The sequence below is a fragment of the Microcebus murinus genome, chromosome 4 (assembly GCF_040939455.1).
Source record: "Microcebus murinus isolate Inina chromosome 4, M.murinus_Inina_mat1.0, whole genome shotgun sequence".
Taxonomy (NCBI): domain Eukaryota; kingdom Metazoa; phylum Chordata; class Mammalia; order Primates; family Cheirogaleidae; genus Microcebus; species Microcebus murinus.
In genome coordinates this window covers 15,622,029-15,645,934 of record NC_134107.1, presented here as the reverse complement: position 1 = coordinate 15,645,934, position 23,906 = coordinate 15,622,029, and the positions used below count along the sequence as shown (strand labels likewise).

The window sequence follows — 23,906 nt, the reverse complement described above, 5'->3', positions numbered from 1 at the left end:
AATACTTTTAACTTTTATGCAAGATTAAAAGTGATTTACCTACCCCCATTACAGATTACAATATTCTTTTTTTTTCTTTTAGCATATTATGGGGGTACAAGTGTCAAGGTTATGTATATTGCCCATGCCCCCCTCCCACTTCGAGTCAGAGCCTCAAGCATGACCATCCCCCAAACGTTGCATATCTCACTCATTGTGTTTGTATATACCCATCCCCTCCTCCTCCCTCCCACCTGCCCGACACCCGATAAATGTTATTCCTATATGTCCACTGAGGCATTGATCCGTTAATACCAATTTGCTGGTAACAGATTACAATACTCTGTGTATGTCTATATATTTACCTTTATCAGCAAGTTTCATACTCTCATATATTTTCATATTGATATTTAGTGTCCTTTTGTTTCAACGTAAAGAACTCCCTTTAGCATTTCTTTTAATGTATGTCTAGTGGTGATGAACTCCTTTGGCTTTTGTTTGTCAAGGAAAGTCTTTATCACTTTCATTTTTGAGGATCAGTTTATGCACAAATCAATTTTTAAGACTCCACATAATTTTACACATTTGTTTTCCTCTTTCTCTTGTCCTACAAAGACATAGTATTTAGTTATTTTGTTATTCTGATTTTGATGCCTTGGATAGATAAATATACTTTTTTCCTAAAGATAACTCTATTATCTTTAAAGATAGCTCCTCATGACAGTCCAATTGTCAGTGTCTCTCTTTGGGTTGCCTTTCTCTAATTTAAATCCTAGGAAAGTTTGTCTCATTCTTCCTCACAAGCCCAAATGCCACATCCTGTGGGAAGGCTTGCTTACTAACTGCAAACTGTAATTCACTTCCTCATGCCTCTCACAGCACTTTATTTTTTCTTTTTTTCTTTTCTTTTCTTTTCTTTTCTTTTCTTTTCTTTTCTTTTCTTTTCTTTTCTTTTCTTTTCTTTTCTTTTCTCTTCTCTTCTCTTCTCTTCTCTTCTCTTCTTTCTTTCTTTCTTTCTTTCTTTCTTTCTTTCTTTCTTTCTTTCTTTCTTTCCTTCCTTCCTTCCTTCCTTCCTTCCTTCCTTCCTTCCTTCCTTCCTTCCTTCCTTCCTTCCTTCCTTCCTTCCTTCTTTCTTTCTTTCTTTCTTTCTTTCTTTCTTTCTTTCTTTCTTTCTTTCTTTCTTTCTTTCTTTCTTTCTTTCTTTCTTTCTTTCTTTCTTTCGTGTATTATGGGGGTGCAAGTGTTAAGGTTACATATATTGCCCATGCCCCCTCCCCCCTCGAATAAGAGCTTCAAGCATGTCCATCCCCCAAACATTGCACATCTTCACAGCACTTTATTTATTTTATTTTATTATTTTTTTCAACAAAATAAGGACTGTAGAAAGCACTTTATTTAGATTGTCATTATAGCCCTTGTGCATCAAATCATTGTGGTTTGTTTACATGTTTGTTACCCCCTCTAGACTGTAAGTTCCTTAAAGAGAGGAACATGTCTTTTTCATCTTTATGTCTCAGGATGTCATACAATATCTGACACTGGGTATGGGATGAAATTAGAAGAGAGATGGGAGAAACTCAGTGCCTGCACATCTTATCTAGTCTTTGACCTGCACATCCTTTCTGAAAGAGATGTAGGTCTCAAAGAAAAAAAATCAAGAATAAGAAGTCTCCTGATTATTGCCTAGGACTGATAGACACAAGTTTAGCTGTGGTGAGTGGATCAGAGGGGTCTTTTTGCTCAGCAGCCCCGTGTATCTGAGACTTTACTTTGATTTCTTAAATTTGTCTCTTGTTTACTTGTTTCCTACTTTCCTCCATTGGTCCATTCTTTCAATTCGTTTATCTTCCCTCTCTTCTTACCTGTAGTAAATAAAAATATTCACAATATAAAAAAAGGAGGCCGGGCGTGGTGGCTCACGCCTGTAATCCTAGCACTCTGGGAGGCCCAGGCGGGCGGATTGCTCAAGGTCAGGAGTTCAAAACCAGCCTGAGCAAGAGCAAGACCCTGTCTCTACTATAAATAGAAAGAAATTAATTGGCCAGCTAATATATATAGAAAAAATTAGCCGGGCATGGTGGCGCATGCCTGTAGTCCCAGCTACTCGGGAGGCTGAGGCAGTAGGATCACTTGAGCCCAGGAGTTTGAGGTTGCTGTGAGCTAGGCTGACGTCATGGCACTCACTCTAGCCTGGGCAGCAAAGCGAGACTCTGTCTCAAAAAAAAAAAAAGGAATACATGGATTACAACCTAAAACATAAAATAAATATCATGGTTACATACTGACATAAATACGTGATTGAATAAAAATTTAAATGGGGAAGAATAGACAAATCGCCTATGCAGTAGAATTCCAAATATTAATAATTTCTGCAGATACTCCTTCTTCAAGTTTGGGAGCAAAACTCCCTCCCTTTAAATGTGGACTAAATATAGTGAATTCCTTCCAAAGAGTAAAATATGCAAAGGGGAAAAAGGGTAAGTTGATAGTGGAGAAACCTGACAAACACTACCTCTGCCAGGTGGATCAAGGTCAACATCAATAGTGAAAAGTTATGTTTATAACATGTACCCTTGATATAATGTGATGACAATGATACTTTACCTCTGTGGTCTTTCTTCCAAAAACCTCTTACTCCCTTTCTAAGCCCCAGACAAACTAAATTTGAAGAGTGTTCTACAAAATACCTGACGAGGACTTCTCAAAACTGTCAAGGTTATCAGAAACAAGGAATGTCTAAGAAACTGTTCCAGTCAAGAGGAACTTAAAGAGACATGGTGATGAAATGTAACGTGCTATTCTAGATGAGATCCTGGAACAGAAAAAGGAAATTAGGTAAAAAATAAGGAACTCCCAATAAAGTATGATGTTTTGTTATTAATAATAATAATGTGTCAATATTGGTCAATTAGTTGTGACAAATTTGCTGTGGTAAGGTTAACAATATGGGAAATTGAATATATTGTGTACACAGTCTTATCTAAAGTGGATATTCCTCAGTCAATTATTAATATTTTCTGTTGAAAATATTTACCATGTTTATTGCCTTTGCAGCAATTATCAAAGTCTATAATTATCTTTTTTAGTTACTACCTGTCTCCCTCCATGAGGATTTAAACTCCATGAGGGCAAAAGAGTCGTTTCTGTGTCGTTTGCTGCTGCATTCCCAGTGTGTGTCAGGATTCCACAGACAGTAGGTACTCAATAATCACCACTGAACTGTTGAATGAATGAATGAATTATTGATGGTTGTAACCAAAACTTGTAGGATCATTGCAACTGGACCAGAACTAATTTGTTATTTATATTATAAATAAGACATGCTTCATGATTTCTCTATAGAGAAAATGCCTTTAATCTGGGCTCCATTTATTTCCTCCCTCCCTTCCTCCCTCTTTCCTTCTCTCCCTTCTCTCATTTCTTCCTTTCTTTTTCTTTCATAAAACAAGGCATACAATCTCCAAGCATCCTGTGAAATATAAATAACATGGCATTGCCTGGCATTCCTTCTTGAAAGATATGTAATTAAGGGTGCTAATGTGCATTTGTTCATGTTAAAGAAGTTCCTCACTTCTCTTAGTTTCTTAGTTAGGTCAAGAGGAGGAAATACATACTATCACAGATGTACACCATAGGAGACTCAGGCTCTCCCTTCTGAGAGAATGTCATTGATCCAGAATGACAAGGAAAGGATAAAGAAAGAACCTGTGCAGAGCTAACAACTACCCCCATTGGATATCACTAAAGACAAAGCTCTGATGAAGATTGGGAAATCTGTAGATAGTCACAAAAGAATAGTCGAATGTTAGGCTCTGGGCATAGTGCATCTTCCTACATGTTTAAGGAAGAGCAATGATGGACATCTAAGAAGGATGGTATTTTATATGGTCTTTGTTGGTCTTTAAAGTATCTGTTGTTTCTGTGCTTTGATTGGTGTGTTCTGTTTCTTCTATTAAGTTACTTAACCTGTACTTCTCCAGAGGACTTTTTTTTAGAGTATCACCCATTCATTGTGAAAAGTTTTATGTGATAGTAAATGATATATTTGACATGGTCTCTTCCATTAATGACTTGAGAGATAAAACACACAGGCATAAAATCTTTCTCTAATAATAATATATAGTGATACTTGCTCATGAAAAAGATGCTATTATAGTAAGAGCAGAGAGGAATAAGAAGAGTTAAGCAAAGCTTGGTGGTGGAGGCAGAGACTAAGCTGTTTCTAAAAGGATAACTATAAAGTAATGATTAATAAATTAATTCAATATTTTTGAAATTTCTAAGCACCATGGTAACAGAATTAGTTTCTCTCTCCAAAAAGGCCACATGGTACTTGAGGAAGGTAATAATAAAGGCCCTAAAGTATCATAGATGCTGTGATGGAGTTGTGTGCAAGATACAACAAAGTGAACACCAGAGACAATATGACACTTATCTTGGGATGGGGAGAGTGGTTAGGAAAACATTTGTACTTACAAGAAAATGAAGTTATATTGAACAGCTGAATAAAAAATAAATCCCCTTAAAAATATGTAATAGAGGCCGGGCCCAGTGGCTCACGCCAGAATCCTAGCACTCTGGGAGGCCGAGGCAGGAGAATTGTTTGAGCTCAGGAGTTCCAGATGAGCCTGAGCAACAGCAAGGCCCCATCTCTGCTATAAATAGAAAGAAGTTAGCCAAACAAATAAAAATAGAAAAAAATTACCCAGGCATGGTGGCACGTGCCTGTACTCCCAGCTACTGGGGAGGCTGAGGCAGGAGGATTGCTTGAGCCCAGGAGTTTGAGGTTGCTGTGAGCTAGGCTGACACCATGGCACTCTAGCCCAGCCAACAGAGTGAGACTCTTGTCTCAAAAAATAAATTAATTAATTAAAAATATATATATATATAATAGAAAAAAATGGTGGTATATTAACTACGTTTCAGAAATTATTACTTTGAATGGGAAAAATTTAATGCAGGGAGATAGGTGCTTACCAAATCATAAAGGGATGGAGAAGTAGGCTCTATTTAGGTTGGGTCTCCAGGAATGACTCCTACAAAAATAGCATAGAACTAGCTCCAGAAGAAGAGCTCTGTTTGCCTGGAAGAGCCTGGTGAATCGAGGAGTCCTTGATGCATTTTTGGCTCCAGAGCCTTGCTTCGTCTGCTGGACTCACAGCAGTACAATGGACTTCTCATACTCATGGCACCTCTCTCTGCACTTTACTCTAATTCGTGTCTTGAGGAAATGCATATGATATGAAACTAAAGAACATCCTAAATTGTTAGGGAATGTGGGAGTTTTAGCTTTTTAGGATCCACAGTATGTGAAGACTCACCAGGTGGTGGTTGGGACAGACTGTGTACGAGCCAACTTGCCTTATCCTTTACAAGGTGCACACTGGCCTCAGGTGCCAAAGACCATCAAGTCCTGTGCCCCTGCTTAGGCAGCCTCTCTGACTGGTCTGGCAAATTCCAGATCCAGAAATTGTGCCACACTAGTCAAGCACGTGGAGAATATTCAAGTTTGTAATTTATAATTAACAAACTCACACACCCTGGCCAGCTATCCACTGTCCCCACCGCCATCATACCCACTTATTTAAAATGATGAGAAAGTCACATGGCAACATCAGCCTTCCAAAGGGCCTGAGGATGCAACCCCTTTTAAAAGGGAGTGTCTTCCCAAGTCAGACACCCACAGAATCCTAGCACTTGGTCTTTCTGTCCTACTTAGAAAAGAGGAAGGGTAATTGCTGCCTCATTCATTCATGCCAAAGTTGTTCTATTTTGCTTTCTGATTAAGAAGCAGCTGAGAAAACATTTCCATCACAGCATGATAGAAAGTACCATAGAAGCCTCTCCAATGTGAGGAGAAATGGCCAATACATTAATAGATGTAAATAGAAAGTGGGAGTTAAATTAATGAATCAAAGTCAGTGCCTGAAGACCTCTTAGATATTAACAAGCATCGTCTTCTTGTTATCTAGATATTGAGATTGAGGATTTGTCATGAACTAAATTCTCCCCCTCCCCCACAAACTCATATGATGTGATGCTCAGTATCTCAGAATATATTTGGAGATAGGGCCTTGAAAGAGGTAATAAAGATTAAGTGAGGTATTAGAGTAGGGCCTAATCCAATATCACTGGTCTTAAGGAGAATAGAGGATAGAGGAGAATAGAGGATACAAAAATGCATAGAAGAAAAACCATGTGAAGGCAGAGGGAGAATACAGCCATCTATAAGTGAAGGACAGAGGCCTCACAGGAAATCTACCCTGCTGATACCTTGATCTTAGGCTTCCAGCCTCCAGAACTGTGAGAAAATAAATTTCTGTTGCTTAAGTTACCCAGTCTGTGGGGCTTCGTTATGGAAGCCTTCATAGACTTGAAGAATGAAAGCAACGTTCCCACCATTACACAGCTCCTAGAGGAGATTTCTCCTGGATCTCAGTCCCATTGTCCCTTCCAGAGAAGTGTTCATAGATGCTTCAATGCCCACTCAACTCCTTGCTGCCTGTTATAATAACCTAAGACTCCTTTAATTTTGTCATATCTTAGTCCATTGGTGCTTATAATACCAGAGACTGTGTAATTTATAAAGAATGTAAATTTATTTCCTCATAGTTCTGGTGGCTGAAAAGTTCAGGACCAAGATGCCAGCAGGTTAGGTGTCTGGTGTGGGCCCCAGTCTCTGCTTCTAAGATGGCGCCTTGAATCTCTGTGTCCTTAAGTGATGGGAGGGACAAAAGGGCACAGAGGTCCTAAGCTTGTTCCCTCCAGTCCTTTTATAAGACAATAACCTCTTCATGAGGAGCCATCATGACTTAATAACTTCCCCAAAGGCCTCATATCTTAATACCTTCACAATGAGGTGTAGGTTTCAACATGAATCTTGAAGGGACTCACATTCAAACCATAGCAGTCACATTCCAGAGATTCCTCAAATATCTCCTCTCCTCTGTCCACTCTGTTCTCATCTGTTCATCTCATTTGTTCTTTCCAGAATCTATTCACAACCTCTTTCCCATTATTCCTTTTCTACTCTGGTTAGTAGAACTTCTCTTTCCTTTCTTCTCCTTCTGAACACTGCAATACATAAAAGAGATGATGAGAAAACCGGGAGTCTGTGTGGGGATTCTTTTTCTGGGCATGACTGTAGAGCATGCCTGTCCACCTGACTCTCTAGAATCATTGGGATAAAGTGAAGCAGCATCAATAACACTATCTCCAAGGCATGTGAAATTTCCAAATTCTCAAAATCCTCTATGCATGACTGATATTTTAGAAATCCTTGCTCAAATTGGGTTAAAGATAGCAAGTATGTGATCTTCCTTTAATATGCAATAATAACCACCTACTCCCTTCCAGTGGACATTTTATAGTTCTCATGTGTATTCTTCATTATTTGTAATTCTTAAAGAATATAGGATTCACAGATACTATTAATAGGATCAAATAAAACACAAATGTTTTAAATGAAAATATACCTTTATTAGTGACATTTTATAATAAAAGTATGAAAATCAGAAAAAACTTATTGCCAAAGAAAGTCTTGTTCAATTCCACAAATATTTATGGAGTACCATCACTGTTAAAGAAGCAGTGAAGAATATACAAGATAGAAAAAAGAAAAAGACACATTCACTTTATATAAGAAGCATATAACTTTTAAGAGAGACAAGATTTGTGCATCCTCCTAAGATGTAATCTGTCTCGACCGTGAATTAGCTGAGTCTAATAAGAGCTACCCACTGTTATTGGTATTCAAAGATGAAGGCTACTTTTTCCATTGCCACAGCACTAACAACTATTGAAATGTTTCTTTTCCCATCCAGATGAAACTACACATACAAAATGTGTATATAACTATTAGTGGGTTTCAAAACAATAAGATTGCCATCTCAATGCCAATCCCCAGTAAAATTCTGGAAATGAATGATTTCACACATAAGTTGGATGTGTTTTGAAAAGACTGGTGATTACTAAGATCCCATATAAAAAGATTCATGATAAATCATGCCAAATTTACCTCATTTTCAAAAATAGGGCTTTAAATGGTTGTATTTATATAAGTCCTCTAGTATGTTTTGATTGCATGAAATGATTTGATATGTTTCCCATGATATCCCTCTGGGAGAGATGGTTAATTATAGATTGGATGGCACTTCAGTTATGTTTTGCTGCAAAATAAACCATTCCAAATGTAATGGCTTACAATATCCATCATTTATTTGCCCTGATTCTGTAGGTCAACAATTTGGGCTAAACTCTGCTGGTCTTACTGGAGTTACTAATGTTGCTAAAGTCCACTGGTAGATTGGGACTGGTTGGTCTAGGGAGTCTCAGTTTTGGGCTATCGGGAGGTCTTAGGACAGCAAGAAAAGAAAGGCCCCAAAGTGTAAGACTATGCTTGCAATACATTTGCTAATGTCCCATTGGCCAAAGCAAGTCACACAATCCTTCCTAGAGTTATGGTGGAGAGGAATACCTGAAGGCATGGATGTAGGGAGGTGGGATTCAGTGGGGCCCAGAATTGCAACAATCTACCACAAATGGTATTAATAGAGCAGATTTATATCTAACTGAATAATTCCCAAAGAGGAGGACTACCAAGGAGTCTGCCTTCATTCTATCCTATTCTACATTTTTGTTAATAATTTAGACAAAGGCAATGAAATATGATTATAATTTTAACCATGGCACAAAACTGTGATGAATAAAATAAAGTCCAAAGATCACTTTGCATTACTGACAAAAACTGATAAAACACAATTTATCAGTGTTAAATGAAATATGCTAAATTTATTGTACTAAACTAAATTGTGTTCAGGCAGAATTGAAAGTTATCTGGAAGCTACATGGAGGTTTTATTTGCTACCGAATTTGTGACTCTAAAGTGGTCAGAATGAATTAATGAAAACATGGTTTACATGTCACAAACAGTAATGGTTTCCCAGAGCAAAATATTCCTAGTGTATTGTGGCTATTTTTGGGTGAAAATTTGTACAAGGGTATGGAGCTAGAGATAATCTAGAAAATGACTGACATGGTGAGAGGATTCAAATACAATCTCCTGGAGGAAGAGTTAGAGTACTTGTTGTAGAGAAAAGAAGACTGAAGACTTACAGAAGATACAAATCTTTCTTACCTTATTTGAAGAGCTTCCATGTGTAATACAAAAGAGCTCAGGAGTGAAAGCAAGACCAATGGGAGAATGTTGTTTGTGGACAGACCTTAGCTCAAAATAGGTATAGTACTTTAATGACTGAAGTTGTCCATTGAGGAATGGAGAGTCTTATGAGGTCCTGATCTCTCTCTTTGGAAGCTCAGTCAGCATCTGGATGACTGTCCTGAGATTATGTATATTTTTACTGGCAGAGCAAGACCAGATCACGATAGCTTAGTGTTTAGATTTCTAAGTAGTTGTGTTCTTATCCTGGATATATTGAGTTTGTTTTCAGTAAAATGAAGACTCACTATGGGTTAACTGAGATAATCCATGTAAAGTACCTGGTATATAGTTGTTGTTAAATAAATGTTGATCCTCCCTCTTCATCTAGACCCATAACATCATGTTGCCCTCGTGACACACCTTTATTTTCAGTAAGACAAGGGCATTCATTTCCTTTGGAGCTCCCAGAATAATGGGCCACATACTTCAGTTTGCTGAGGACATTCTTGGCTTATGCATATCGTCTCAGCATAACTATTAATAGCATCCCACTTTACCTTTAAAAGTGTTCCAATTTAAATAAATCAAAGGATCGGCCGGGCGTGGTGGCTCATGCCTGTAATCCTAGCACTTTGGGAGGCTGAGGCGGGTGGATTGCTCAAGGTCAGGAGTTCGAAACCAGCCTGAGCGAGACCCCGTCTCTACCAAAAATAGAAATAAATTAATTGACCAACTAAAAATATATACACAAAAAATTAGCCGGGCATGGTGGTGCATGCCTGTAGTCCCAGCTACTCGGGAGGCTGAGGCAGTAGGATCGCTGAGCCCCAGAGATTGAGGTTGCTGTGAGCCAGGCTGATGCCATGGCACTCACTCTAGCCTGGGCAACAAAGTGAGACTCTGTCTCAAAAAAAAAAAAAAAAAATCAAAGGATCAATCTACCTAGCACTTTCTCAGTGTTTTTCTTAGGGCATCTTTCAGTTCCTTGTTCCTCATACTATAGATCAAGGGGTTTAAAATGGGGGTGATAAAAGTGTATACCACAGCCACGATCCGGCCCATCTCAGGAGAGTAGCTGGAACTGGGGGACAGATATATAAAGCTGGTGCAGCCATACTGCAGGAGGACCACCAGGATATGAGAGGAGCAGGTGGAGAAGGCTCGCTGGCGCCCTTCTGCTGACTGGATCCGTAAAATGGCTACCACGATGAAGACATAGGAGATGGAGATGAGTGAGAGGGGGATGCTTAGGACGATGAAGCTGATGACATAGAGGGCAGTCTCGTGAACATGTGTGTCTGCACAAGCCAGGTGCATCACTGCAGGCATGTCACAGTAGAAGTGGTAGATCTCATTGTTTCGGCAGAATGGGAGTTGGAAGATTAGAATGGTGAGCGGCAGTGACAGCAGGAACCCCAGCACCAGGGACCCTACCATCAGCTCCATGCACAAAGACCAACTCATGATGAGGGTGTATCGCAAAGGGTAACAGATCGCTATAAACCGGTCATAAGCCATGACTGCAAGCAGGACACAATCAGCCCCACCCAAGAAGACAAAGAAAAACATTTGGGTGCCACATCCAGTGATGGAAACAGGAGTTTTTCCCATTGAAAGGAGGTTTGCCAAGGCCAGTGGGGCAATGGAAGATGTATAGAAGATTTCTAGAACTGCCAGGTTAGCCAGAAAGAAGTACATGGGGGTGTGGAGGGAGTGGTTGCCCTGGACAGTGACTGCAATTGTGGCATTTCCACTGAGGCTGGTCAGGTACATCATCAGGAAGGCCACAAAAATCACCATCTGGACCTCAGGGTTAGGTGAGAATGGACGAAAGAAGAATTGTATCTTTGTAGTTTTATTTATTCCTTCCATAGGTAGTATATTGGACCTACTAAAAGAAAGGATGATACAAGTCTCAAGTCATCTCTAGTTTAATATGATGGTTTCCCAAATTGTCTGTTCAGTGTTGCCTTGGTCCTGTCCTATGGCCCCAGTTAGCTCTCTCCAATGCTATCTTACATTTGGATTCATGTGATAGCTATCCAGCCTTTCATGTCCCTTCTCCTCCTCTCTAATCCATCTGGTTCTCTATTATCATGTTATTCACCTTAGATATTTTTTCTGCCTTTCTAATGTGTAAATGTCCATCTTCACACTCCTCTGCAAAACATTTCAGTCTGTCTTGGATCTGGCTTTTTTAGCCTAATCTCACAATGGCACTCAATCATTCCTGTTCTGTACCACATGGTCTACCTATTCACATCCTCCTTCCTGTTCCTTTCAACTAGAAGGAAATCTCTTGTGCCTAATCCAAATCTTACCCATTTTTCAATTCTCAAATATATGTTCTTCTCTCTAGAAATCTTCCTAGGTCACTCAAGCTTAAATCTCTCTATTCTTTCTCTGAAATTCCATTATGATTTTAAGGCTAATATACTGTCCTTTACTGTATCTGTATGTCCTGTCCTTAACTATATTTTAGCCCAAAGATCGTGCTGGGGCTCTGATGACAGGGGCTTATGTCAAATTATCATTTATTTTATATTAACTGTTAGGCATGGTGAAAAGTGCTTAATTATTCATGAGCTCCTTTAGCCATAGAACCATTTTAGTATGCATGTGCTATCATGATCCTCATTTAACAAATGAAGACATATAGGGTTTAAAGAGGTTAAGAAATTTTCTGAAGTCACATAGCTAGAAAGTGGGAGAGCTAGAGTTTGAGGACAGTCTGACTATAGAGCTCTTGTGCTTAACCTAGTTTACACTATACCATCTTCCTCTATACTTTATATATCCTAAATAGTTGTATTATTTGATTGATTCCAGTTTAGCTAGCAAAACTAAACTGGATTGATTCCAGTTTAGCTAGCAAAACTTTGCTAGACCATATAGCAAAACTAGATGGTCTACTGGAAAAACAGCACCTAAAATCTAAGACAAAATATGTTGGATTACAGTGTTTTCAGACTTGAGAAACATAATTACAATCTAGATCGTGATTTATCTAGTAAATGTTTTCCCCGCCAATGCAACCAAAAGAATCTCTCTTCTTTCTCTTCTAAGGAGCAAAGGGAAAGTGTTTGGCTAAAAATTATGTTTTAGGTAGAAAGAAAGGGAGAGTTTTTAAATTAATTCTTCAAGAAGGAAAACATGGGAACAAAAAGAAGGTAGAATCCTCCATGACTCATGACCCAAGCTGTCATAGGTGCCTATAGTTTTAAGCTCCTGCCTCATGGTGGCTAACAGTCTAGTCCTCAAACCAGTATGTACAGTCTTGTGGTTGAACTAAGCCTATACATTCAAAATGAAATGAATTTCTCTGTTCATTTGGACACCAGAGATGAAAAGTCCCTCTGGTGCCTTCTGTTTTTGTTCTTTTCAGCCTCTTTAGGCTCACTCTCTGTCGTGGGCATAAATCCTTATTCTCAAAACACTTGTGTCTCAATGCAGTGTAAAGCCTACATTGGCTTCATTTAATATAAGGTTTAGGAAAGAGAAGGGGAAATCAAACCTAGAGAAATACTGTGAAATTCAGGGTATCACATGAGAAATCCAAGAACTAGAATATCCATTATAATATTGATCTAACTATTCTCTTAATTTCTTTATAAAAAAGTTTCCCACTCATCATGTTATGACCTCCTCCTGCCCAACAGGTAATACTTAAAAGAAACATGGGGGAAAAAGGCTACCTGGTCTGTTGCTAAATTTGTTCCAGAAAGAAAGAGATGCTTGTTGTTGTTGCTATTGTATTATGACAAGGTAAAGATGTAAGTTAGGCTCTATCTAGATGTTATATCAACTTTAAAGTATATGAGGTGCTTTGTTATTGCAAAGAAGAAACCAATTAGACACAACTTTTAGATGGTTCAATATGCTCAGATATCCCAACCATATGATCCCCAAATATCGTACCAAATGTTGAGTATTGCACAAACCAATAGCTACATGTTTTGTTGACTTCATTCTCTATATAAATCTGGAACAGTGGTAGTGGTTATTTGGATCCATACAGGCTTCTTAAACTGGAACGTGCATATTCTAGAATCTAGAGGATATAAAGCTGTGTTTTTGTAGAAAGTAAGTTTCCAGGATCAACATGGCACAGCTGTTTTAAGGATCAATTTTAACATGAAAAATTTTGGAGAATGATTTCATATCAAAACAAACATGCAGATAATGTGGAATATTAGGAAGATTTGCATCAATTTTCAGGGATAAAAAAACGTAAGAGTTCAATAAAATTTATTTCTTGTGGGTGATCATCAAGTCCTTAGGAATGTAAATGGTCTTTTACACTAATTAGAGTATGCAAGTTGAAAAGTTTTGTATTGATTTAGGCTATAGATTGGCTATTACTCAATCGAAAATACAATTCCCCAAGTTCCCATGTCGGAACTCTTGACTTGGTAAAGATCTTGTCTGTTATTCGAAAGAAAACACTAGAGCAGTAGCCAGCTTCTTCTAAGATAGGTATGGCCCAGAGAAAAACTCCCAGAAGAGAGCTAGTTTTTGGAAAGATAGCTTATCCTCTCTTGAGACTGTTTACCATCGTGCAACTAAGAACATGGCTTCACAAGTTCTTTGTCCTTCAGGTAATACAGGTATAAGTTGACTAGTGACCTCAGAAGATCATAGATGTACACAGGCTCAAATCTCTGCCTTGTTACCTGGTCCATCTCTTCCAAAGAGAGTGACTGACAAGGCCAAGGTTGCACAAGTGGGTCAATTTTTTTTTTTTTTTTTTTTTGAGACAGAGTCTCACTCTGTTGGCTGGGCTAGAGTGCTGTGGCATCAGCCTAGCTCACAGCAACCTCAAACTCCTGTGCTCAAGCATTCCTCCTGCCTAGCCTCCCCAGTAGCTGGGACTACATGCACACACCACCACATCCCTCTAATTTCTTCTGTTTTTAGTTGTTTGGCCAATTTCTTTCTATTTATAGTGACAGGGTCTCACTCTTGCTCAGGCTGGTCTGGAACTCCTGAGCTCAAGCAATCCTCCTGCCTCGGCCTCCCAAAGTGCTAGGATTACAGGCGTGAGCCACCACACCCGGCTGAGTAGGTCAATTTTTAATTCATCATTTAAATGCACAAAGTACTTAGTGGACTCAAAGATGATTGAAATGCCATCTACTCTATATAGTCAAAAGGACAAGACTGTCATTCAGAATTTCCCTTATTCTGATTCTGTTTGTAACACTTTTGTGCCCTCCTGCACCCCCCTTGCCAGTTTCTCTCAATTTAGATTTGTAGAAAACCTTTAATCACAGGGAGAAAAAGGTAGTTTGCAAGAAACTCAGTTTACCCATAACTGCAAAGAAAAGAGGGAAAGTCTAAGTGGCCGTTAAATTAAGTCAATAAAACTGCCTGTTTTGGTTATACAGCTAGATTTTAGGGGAATGTATACATAAAACATAGGAAAGCACATAAATTTGGCAAAAATGATGCTTTCAAGAAAGTAGGCTATGTTAGAATTAAACGATTTGTGCTCAAATTCCAGCTTTTCCACTTATTAGCTTTGGATCTTGCTGGGCCACTTGCCTCTTATTCTGTTTGCTCAGAATAACAATATACTACTTTACAATATTGTTGTGAGGTGCAACTTAAATAATGTCCATGAAAGAAACTACTAGCATGCCTAGCACATATTAACTACTCACTAAAGTATATAGAGTCATTGATTCCTTCATTATCTATCCTGAGATTGGAAAAAAAGGTGGTAGCATAGGAGTTGGGAGAAAAAAAAATAAAGATAAAAACCCATGGTATCACACAGGCAATTTCACATGGTTCAACATGACACTTTTTACAAGTGAACTCTGAGTATATCATACGAAGCATTCAGAAATTCAACAAAACTTTATTGTTCTCTTACTGCAAAAACAGTGGGTAACATTGATTGGGTGCTGTGTACTGCCAAGTACTCTAAGATTTGTACACTTTGCTAATCATTTTACAGGCATCATTTCCAGTAAATCGGCCATTCCTGTGCAACACATACCTTCACTCTTTATGTGTTTTCAGATGAAATAATTGAGGCTTAAGAGTTTCACTTGCCTAGCTAGGAAATGGCAGACTAGAGCTTAATTCCTAGGTCAGTCTGGAGGCAAGTCTGTTTCTATCATTAAAAGAAAGTGTACCTCAGTGAGCAATGCACTATGTGCAAGGCTGAATGATAGGTGCCCTAGAGAGACAAAATCTTATTTCTAATTGTCCTTTATCAACAAACTATGTCACTGTAAAATGGTATGCCATGAGCATTCCTCAGATTATTACAAAGGCAGTGCTCAGTACCCTAACTTGTGACCTCTCCTGCTTTCCTTTTTGCTTCTCCTTTTCTTTCTCTGACCACCTACTCATTTTATCAACAGTATTTATTTATTTAAATGGTTTTGTTTTTTATCTTTTTGATAGAAAATGATCATCCAGTATTTATTTTAATAAAGTCCTTATAAAAACATTATTAAGGGCTAGCTAAATATAAAGCATAGCTCTAGATTCTGGGAGAAGAGGGAGAAATGTGGAAAAGGAGATTTTTCAGAAAGCTCAAAATAGAATGAAAGAGACAGTACTAAAATGACACAAGTCAAATCCAGGTAAGAGCTGTCATAAAAGGACAACATGCTAGGGGAGCTCTGGTATTCTCTCTTTTTGCAGTAAATTCCTTTGAAAAATTGCATATAATTACAATTATTTTTTAATGCATAAAGGTGACTCCTATGTAAAGGAAACTTCTGGTCACTGCTTTTATAATAGAAGTAGATATTTTCTAATTTTTCACTTTCTATAAATTTGAAATTTGAAATGATCAATATTTAAAAAAAGTAGTAGACCCTTGAAGAAACTCACATTTCTGTAGTTTGGGACTGGTAAATATTGAGCTCATTTTATCTGATCTAGTGTGTGATCCCTTGACTGTTTTGAGCAGTTTCTCTCTTCTTTTCATCAGTTTGAAGAGCATGGCATTCACAGTATGTGTTCTAGAGTTCCACAGAAACCATCTGGTATAAAATACTGGTTGTGAGTAAGGACTGGACTTTGACTCCTCCTGTGAAAATCTCAATACTTAGCTTCTGTTCCCTGACCAATGTATGCCCCAACCTTTAGCTTGGTTACTGACAAAGGATTTTTCTAATCTTCTAAAATCTGGGGTCTGGGAGGAGATTCTTACCACTTGCCAGACTCAAGAGGACTTCAAGCCATTGCATATTTACTTGCATCTGTTGCCAAACACTGAGGACTCCAGAGGTCTTACTGTCCTCCAAATTTTCCTGGGCTGACATGCTGACCACTTGTAGTCACATATCTCACTGATCCTGGGTACTATTTTAAGACACTTTAAAATGAGATCTGATTCCTACCAGATCACCACTTAGATGGAGGGTATGTTCCATCTTGCCTCTTTCTTCTTTGTACAAAGTATCATCTAGGCTTTACTTATCACACCTCTGTAGCTTGAACTTACCTTTGGAGTTGCACTGGTATTCAGAATCAAAATTATCATCAAATAATGACATTCATAACTAATCTAACTAACAAGTCATTGTTGATCCCCTGAGATGACTGAGGTCTGCTTGGGAAGCAAAAATTAATGAGATCAAATGTAGTGTACCTAAAAGTTAAAATTGCATCAGAATTATTCCATTGGTACATCTTCCCCAGGGATGGTCTTTTAGTAACTTATTCATAAGTTCAATGATGAGGTCAGTTGGGGGAAAGAAAAAGTATTGTTTTCACTGTACTTATCTAGACTCCATTAAACAAATTTCTACATGCATCATTATTCTTTTTGCCATATTCTAGAATATTTCCTACTGTCTTTGATTCTGGGAAATAATTTCCTCCTAATTTTTACTTTATTCTTAAATTGACGAATAATAATTGTAGTTTTTCATGGGAAACCCAGTAAAGTTTCAATCCATATAATGTATAGGGATCAGATCAGGGTCATTAGCATGTTCTCCTCCCAATTTTACTGTTATCTCTCTGATAGTTCTTCTTAGTCTGTTTTGCTGGCTTCCTCTATTTTCCTAACTTTTGCACAAGCTGGATCTTGGTCTAGGTCCTCTCTTCTATTGACATAATTTTGTAGGTGAGCTGCATTAGTTGTTTGGCTTTAATAGGCTGATAACTCAATAGCAGGCCTAATCTCGTCCCTGAACTGCAGACTTGTGTATACACTTGTCTATCTGACATCTCTATTTGGATGACTAATAAGTATCTCACATTTAACATATTTAATGAATTTTTTTTTTTTTTTTTTTTTTTGTGGAGACGAGGGTTTCACTATTATTGCTCAGGCTGGTCTTTTTCCTTTTTTTCTTTTTTTTGAGACAGAGTCTCACTCTCTGCCTGGGATAGAGGGCCGTGGTGTTAGCCTAGATCACAGCAACCTCTAACTCCTGGGCTCAAGCGATCCTTCTGCCTCAGCCTCCCAAGTAGCTGGGACTACAAGCATGTGACACTGTACCTGGCTGATTTTTTTCTATTTTTAGTTGTTTGGCTAATTTCTTTCTATTTATAGTAGAGGCGGAATCTCACTCTTGCTCAGCCTGGTTTTGAACTGCTGACCTTGAGGGATCCTCCCGTCTTGGCCTCCCAGAGTGCTAGGATTACAGGTATGAGCCACCACAGCAGGCCACATTTAGTGTATTTAAAATAGAACTTTTAATCCATCATCCACTCAGGTATCACATATTGAACCATTCAAATACTGACAGTAATATCTCAATAAATATTTATTAAAATTAATGAATGCTAATGCTTCACTCAATTTTATACAATTTTATGTAAAATATCTGGGGAGATGATTTTTCTTCCAGTATTCTTTGGAGAAATGAGAGGTCATCTAGAGCTTCTTCTTCTTCATCATCTTCTTCAGTCATTTGTGAAATCAGAGAATTAGAAGAAATTTTAGAGGTCATCTATTTGTTGCTACCTTGGATGCTCATATCTCAAAGGGCCCTCAAGATTATTAATGGGGTTTTCAAGGTACTTTTAATATTTCAAAAGTCTTAACATTAGTCATACATTTTCCTGAATAAAATTATACTGTGTATGCATCTTTTTAAATTATTTGCTTATTTTTTTTGAAAGATACAGTGTGGCAGGCAAATTTTCAAAATGTGTTTGAAGAAGTGTAAAAGAATGGTTAAAAGACCAGGTTTGAGGCCAGGTGAGGTGGCTCACGCCTGTAATCCTAGCACTTTGGGAGGCCGATGCGGGAGGATTGCTTGAGCTCAGGAGTTCGAGATGAGTCTAAGCAAGATCAAGACCCCTCTCTACTATAAATAGAAAGAAATTAGCCAAACAATTGAATATAGAAAAAAATTACCTGGGCATGGTAGTTTGTGCCTGTAGTCCTAGTTAATGGGGAGGCTGAGGCAGGAGGATTGCTTCAGCCCAGGAGTTTGAGGTGCTGTGAGCTTGGCTAACACCATGGCACTCTAGCCCTGCCAACAGAATGAGACTCTGTCTCAAAATATATTTATATACGTAATAGAAAAAAGAATTGTGGTGTATTAGTTAGGTTTTAGCAATTCTTACTCTAAATGGGAAGAATTTATTGAAGGGATATAGGTGCTTACCAAATCATTGAAAGGGATGGAGAAATAGGCTCTAATTAGGTTGGGTCTCCAGGAATGACTCCTATAAAAATAGCATAGAAATAGCTCCAGAAGAAGAGCTCTGTTTGCCTGGAAGAGCCTGGTGAATCGAGGAGTCCTTGATGCATTTTTGGCTCCAGAGCCTTGCTTCGTCTGCTGGATTCGCAGCAGTACAATGGACTTCTCATACTCATGGCACCTCTCTCTGCAGTTTACTCAGCTCTAAGTCATGTCTTGAGGAAATTCATATGATTTGAAACTAAAGAACATCCTAAATTGTCAGGGAATGTGGGAGTTTTAGCTTTTTAGGATCCACAGTATGTGAAGACTCACCAGGTGTTGGTTGGGACAGACTGTGTACGAGCCAACTTGCCTTATCCTTTACAAGGTGCACACTGGCCTCAGGTGCCAAAGACCATCAAGTCCTGTGCCCCTGCTTAGGCAGCCTCTCTGACTGGTCTGGCAAATTCCAGATCCAGAAATTGTGCCACACCAGTCAAGCACGTGGAGGATATTCAAGTTTGTAATTTATAATTAACAAACCCACACACCCTGGCCAGCTATCCACTGTCCCCACCGCCATCATACCCACTTATTTAAAATGATGAGAAAGTCACATGGCAACATCAGCCTTCCAAAGGGCCTGAGGATGCAACCCCTTTTAAAAGGGAGTGTCTTCCCAAGTCAGACACCCACAGAATCCTAGCACTTGGTCTTGCTGTCCTACTTAGAAAAGAGGAAGGGTAATTGCTGCCTCATTCATTCATGCCAAAGTTGTTCTATTTTGCTTTCTGATTAAGAAGCAGCTGAGAAAACATTTCCATCACAGCATGATAGAAAGTACCATAGAAGCCTCTCCAATGTGAGGAGAAATGGCCATCACATTAATAGATGTAAAGAGAAAGTGGGAGTGAATTAATGAATCAAAGTCAGTGCCTGAAGACCTCTTAGATATTAACAAGCATCGTCTTGTTATCTAGATATTGAGATTGAGGATTTGTCATGAACTTAATTTCCCACCTCCCCCACAAACTCATATGATGTGATGCTCAGTATCTCAGAATATATTTGGAGATAGGGCCTTGAAAGAGGTAATAAAGATTAAGTGAGGTATTAGAGTAGGACCTAATCCAATATCACTGGTCTTAAGGAGAATAGAGGATAGAGGAGAATAGAGGATACAAAAATGCATAGAAGAAAAACCATGTGAAGGCAGAGGGAGAATACAGCCATCTATAAGTGAAGGACAGAGGCCTCACAGGAAATCTACCCTGCTGATACCTTGATCTTAGGCTTCCAGCCTCCAGAACTGTGAGAAAATAAATTTCTGTTGCTTAAGTTACCCGTCTGTGGGGTTTGTTATTGAAGCCTTAATAGGCTTGAAGAATGAAAGCAACATTCCCACCATTACACAGCTCCTAGAAGAGATTTCTCCTGGATCTCAGTCCCATTGTCCCTTCCAGAGAATGTTCATAGATGCTTCAATGCCCACTCAACTCCTTGCGGCCTTTTATAATAACCTAAGACTCCTTTAATTTTGTCATATATTAGTACATTTGTGCTTATAATACCAGAGACTGTGTAATTTATAAAGAATGTAAATTTATTTCCTCATAGTTCTGGTGGCTGAGAAGTTCAGGACCAAGATGCCAGCAGGTTAGGTGTCTGGTGTGGGCCCCAGTCTCTGCTTCCAAGATGGCGCCTTGAATCTCTGTGTCCTTAAGTGATGGGAGGGACAAAAGGGCTCAAAGGTCCTTAGCTTGTTCCCTCCAGTCCTTTTATAAGACAATAACCTCTTCATGAGGAGCCATCATGACTTAATAACTTCCCCAAAGGCCTCATATCTTAATACCTTCACAATGAGGTGTAGGTTTCAACATGAACTTTGGAGGGACAACATTTGAACCATAGCAGTCACATTCCAGAGATTCCTCTAATATCTCCTCTCCTCTGTCCACTCTGTTCTCATCTGTTCATCTCATTTGTTCTTTCCAGAATCTATTCACAACCTCTTTCCCATTATTTCTTTTCTACTCTGGTTAGTAGAACTTCTCTTTCCTTTCTTCTCCTTCTGAACACTGCAATACATAAAAGAGATGATGAGAAAACCGGGAGTCTGTGTGGGGATTCTTTTTCTGGGCATGACTGTAGAGCATGCCTGTCCACCTGACTCTCTAGAATCATTGGGATAAAGTGAAGCAGCATCAATAACACTATCTCCAAGGCATGTGAAATTTCCAAATTCTCAAAATCCTCTATGCATGACTGATATTTTAGAAATCCTTGCTCAAATTGGGTTAAAGATAGCAAGTATGTGATCTTCCTTTAATATGCAATAATAACCACCTACTCCTTTCCAATGGATATTTTATAGTGCTCATGTGTATTCTTCATTATTTGTAATTCTTAAAGAATATAGGATTCACAGATACTATTAATAGAATCAAATAAAACACAAATGTTTTAAATGAAAATATACCTTTATTAGTGACATTTTATAATAAAAGTATGAAAATCAGAAAAAACTTATTGCCAAAGAAAGTCTTGTTCAATTCCACAAATATTTATGGAGTACCATCACTGTTAAAGAAGCAGTGAAGAATATACAAGATAGAAAAAAGAAAAAGACACAATCACTTTATACAAGAAGCATGTAATTTTTAAGAAAGACAAGATGTGTACATCCTCCTAAAATGTAATCTGTCTCGACCGTGAATTAGCTGAGTCTAATAAGTGCTACCCACTGTTATTGGTATTCAAAAATGAAGGCTACTTTTTCCATTGCCATGGCACTAACAACTATTGAAATGTTTCTTTTCCCATCCAGATGAAAATACAGATACAAAATGTGTATATAACTATTAGTGGGTTTCAAAACAATAAGATTGCCATCTCAATGCCAATCTCCAGTAAAATTCTGGAAATGAATGATTTCACATATAATTTAAAAGTGTTTTGAAAAGACCAGTGATTTCTAAAATCCCATATAAAAAGATTCATGATAAATCATGCCAAGTGCACCTCATTTTTTAAAATAGGGCTTAAAATGGTTGTATTTATATAAGTCCTGTAGTATGTTTTGATTGCATGAAAGGATTTGATATGTTTCCCATGATATCCTTCTGGGAGAGATGGTTAATTATAGATTGGATGGCACATCAGTTATGTTTTGCTGCAAAATAAACCATTCCAAATGTAATGGCTTACAATATCCATCATTTATTTGCCCTGATTCTGTAGGTCAACAATTTGGGCTAAACTCTGCTGGTCTTACTGGAGTTACTAATGTGGCTAAAGTCCGCTGGTAGATTGGGACTGGTTGGTCTAGGGAGTCTCAGTTTGGAGGGGTTATCTCTGTTCTATAGGATGGCATCCTTGCCTGGGCTATCGGGAGGTCTTAGGACAGCAAGAAAAGAAAGGCCCCAAAGTGTAAGACTATGCTTGCAATACATTTGCTAATGTCCCATTGGCCAAAGCAAGTCACACAATCTTTCCTAGAGTTATGGTGGAGAGGACTACCTGAAGGCATGGATGTAGGGAGGTGGGATTCCGTGCGCCAGAATTGCAACAATCTACCACAAATGGTATTAATAGAGCAGATTTATATCTAACTGAATAATTCCCAAAGAGGAAGACTACCAAAGAGTCTGCCTTCATCCTATCCTATTCTACATTTTTGTTAATAAATTAGACAAAGGCAATGAAATATGATTATAATTTTAACCATGGCACAAAACTGTGATGAATAAAACAAAGCCCAAAGATGACTTTGGCAGTTTGCATCACTTGACAAAACTGATAAAACACAATTCATCAATGTTAAATGAAATATCTTAAATTTATTCAACTAAAATAAATTGTGTTCAGGCAGAATTGAAAGTTATGTGGAAGCTACATGGAGGGTTTTTTTTTTTTTTTTTTTTTTTTGAGCAGAGTTTTACTTTGTTGCCTAGGCTAGAGTGAGTGCCATGGCATCAGCCTAGCTTACAGCAACCCCGAACTCCTGGGCTCAAGCGATCCTACTGCCTCAGCCTCTCAAGGAGCTGGGACTACAGGCATGCACCACCATGCCCAGCTAATTTTTTCTATATATATTTTTAGTTGTCCTGATAATTTCTTTCAATTTTTAGTAGAGACGGGGTCTCGCTCTTGCTCAGGGTGGATTCGAACTCCTGACCTCGAGAAATCCGCCCGCCTTGGCCTCCCAGAGTGCTAGGATTACAGGCGTGAGCCAGGGCACCCGGCCTACACGGAAGTTTTATTTGTTACCAAATTTATGAGTCTAAGTGGTCAGAATGAATTAATGAAAATGTGGTTTATAGGTCACGACAAGTAATGGTTTCCCAGAGCAAATATTCCCAGTGTATTGTGGCTGTTTTTGGGTGAAAATTTGTACAAGGGTATGGAGCTAGAGAACATCTAGAAAGTGACTGAAATGGTGAGAGGATTCAAATACAATCTCCTGGATGAAGAGTTAGAGTACTTGTTGTAGAGAAAAGAAGACTGAAGACTTACAGAAGATACAAATCTTTTTTACCTTATTTGAAGAGCTTTCATGTGTAATAGAAGAGAGCTCAGGAGTGAAAGCAAGACCAATGGGAGAATGTTGTTTGTGGACAGACCTTAGCTCAAAATAGGTATAGTACTTTAATGACTGAAGTTGTCCATTGAGGAATGGAGAGTCTTATGAGGTCCTGATCTCTCTCTTTGGAAGCTCAGTCAGCATCTGGATGACTGTCCTGAGATTACGTATGTTTTTACTGGCAGAGCAAGACCAGAACCAGGATAGCTTAGTGTTTAGATTTCTAAGTACTTGTGTTCTCATCCTGGATATATTTGTTATTAGCTACTTGAGTTTTATTTTCAGTAAAATGAAGACTCACTATGGGTTAAGTGAGATAATCCATGTAAAGTACCTGGTATATAGTTGCTGTCAAATAAATGTTGATCCTCCCTCTTCATGTTGCCCATGTGACATACCTTTAATTCAGTAAGACAGGGGCATTCATTTCCTTTGGAGCTCCCAGAATAATGGGCCACATACTTCAGATTGCTGAGGACATTCTTGGCTTATGCATATCGTCTCAGCATAACTATTTATAGCATCCCACTTACCTTTAAAAGTGTTCCAATTTAAATAAATCAAAGGATCAATCTAC

General features: G+C 38.4%; 1 protein-coding gene across 1 annotated transcript; it reads right to left on the bottom strand.

Annotated features, from left to right (window-relative positions):
- Positions 1-10,081: 10,081 nt before the first annotated feature.
- LOC105868726 (olfactory receptor 10V1) lies at positions 10,082-11,011 on the bottom strand. Its single transcript, XM_076001256.1, has one exon. The coding sequence runs from the start codon at positions 11,009-11,011 to the stop codon at positions 10,082-10,084; it is 930 nt and encodes a 309-aa protein (XP_075857371.1).
- Positions 11,012-23,906: the final 12,895 nt, after the last annotated feature.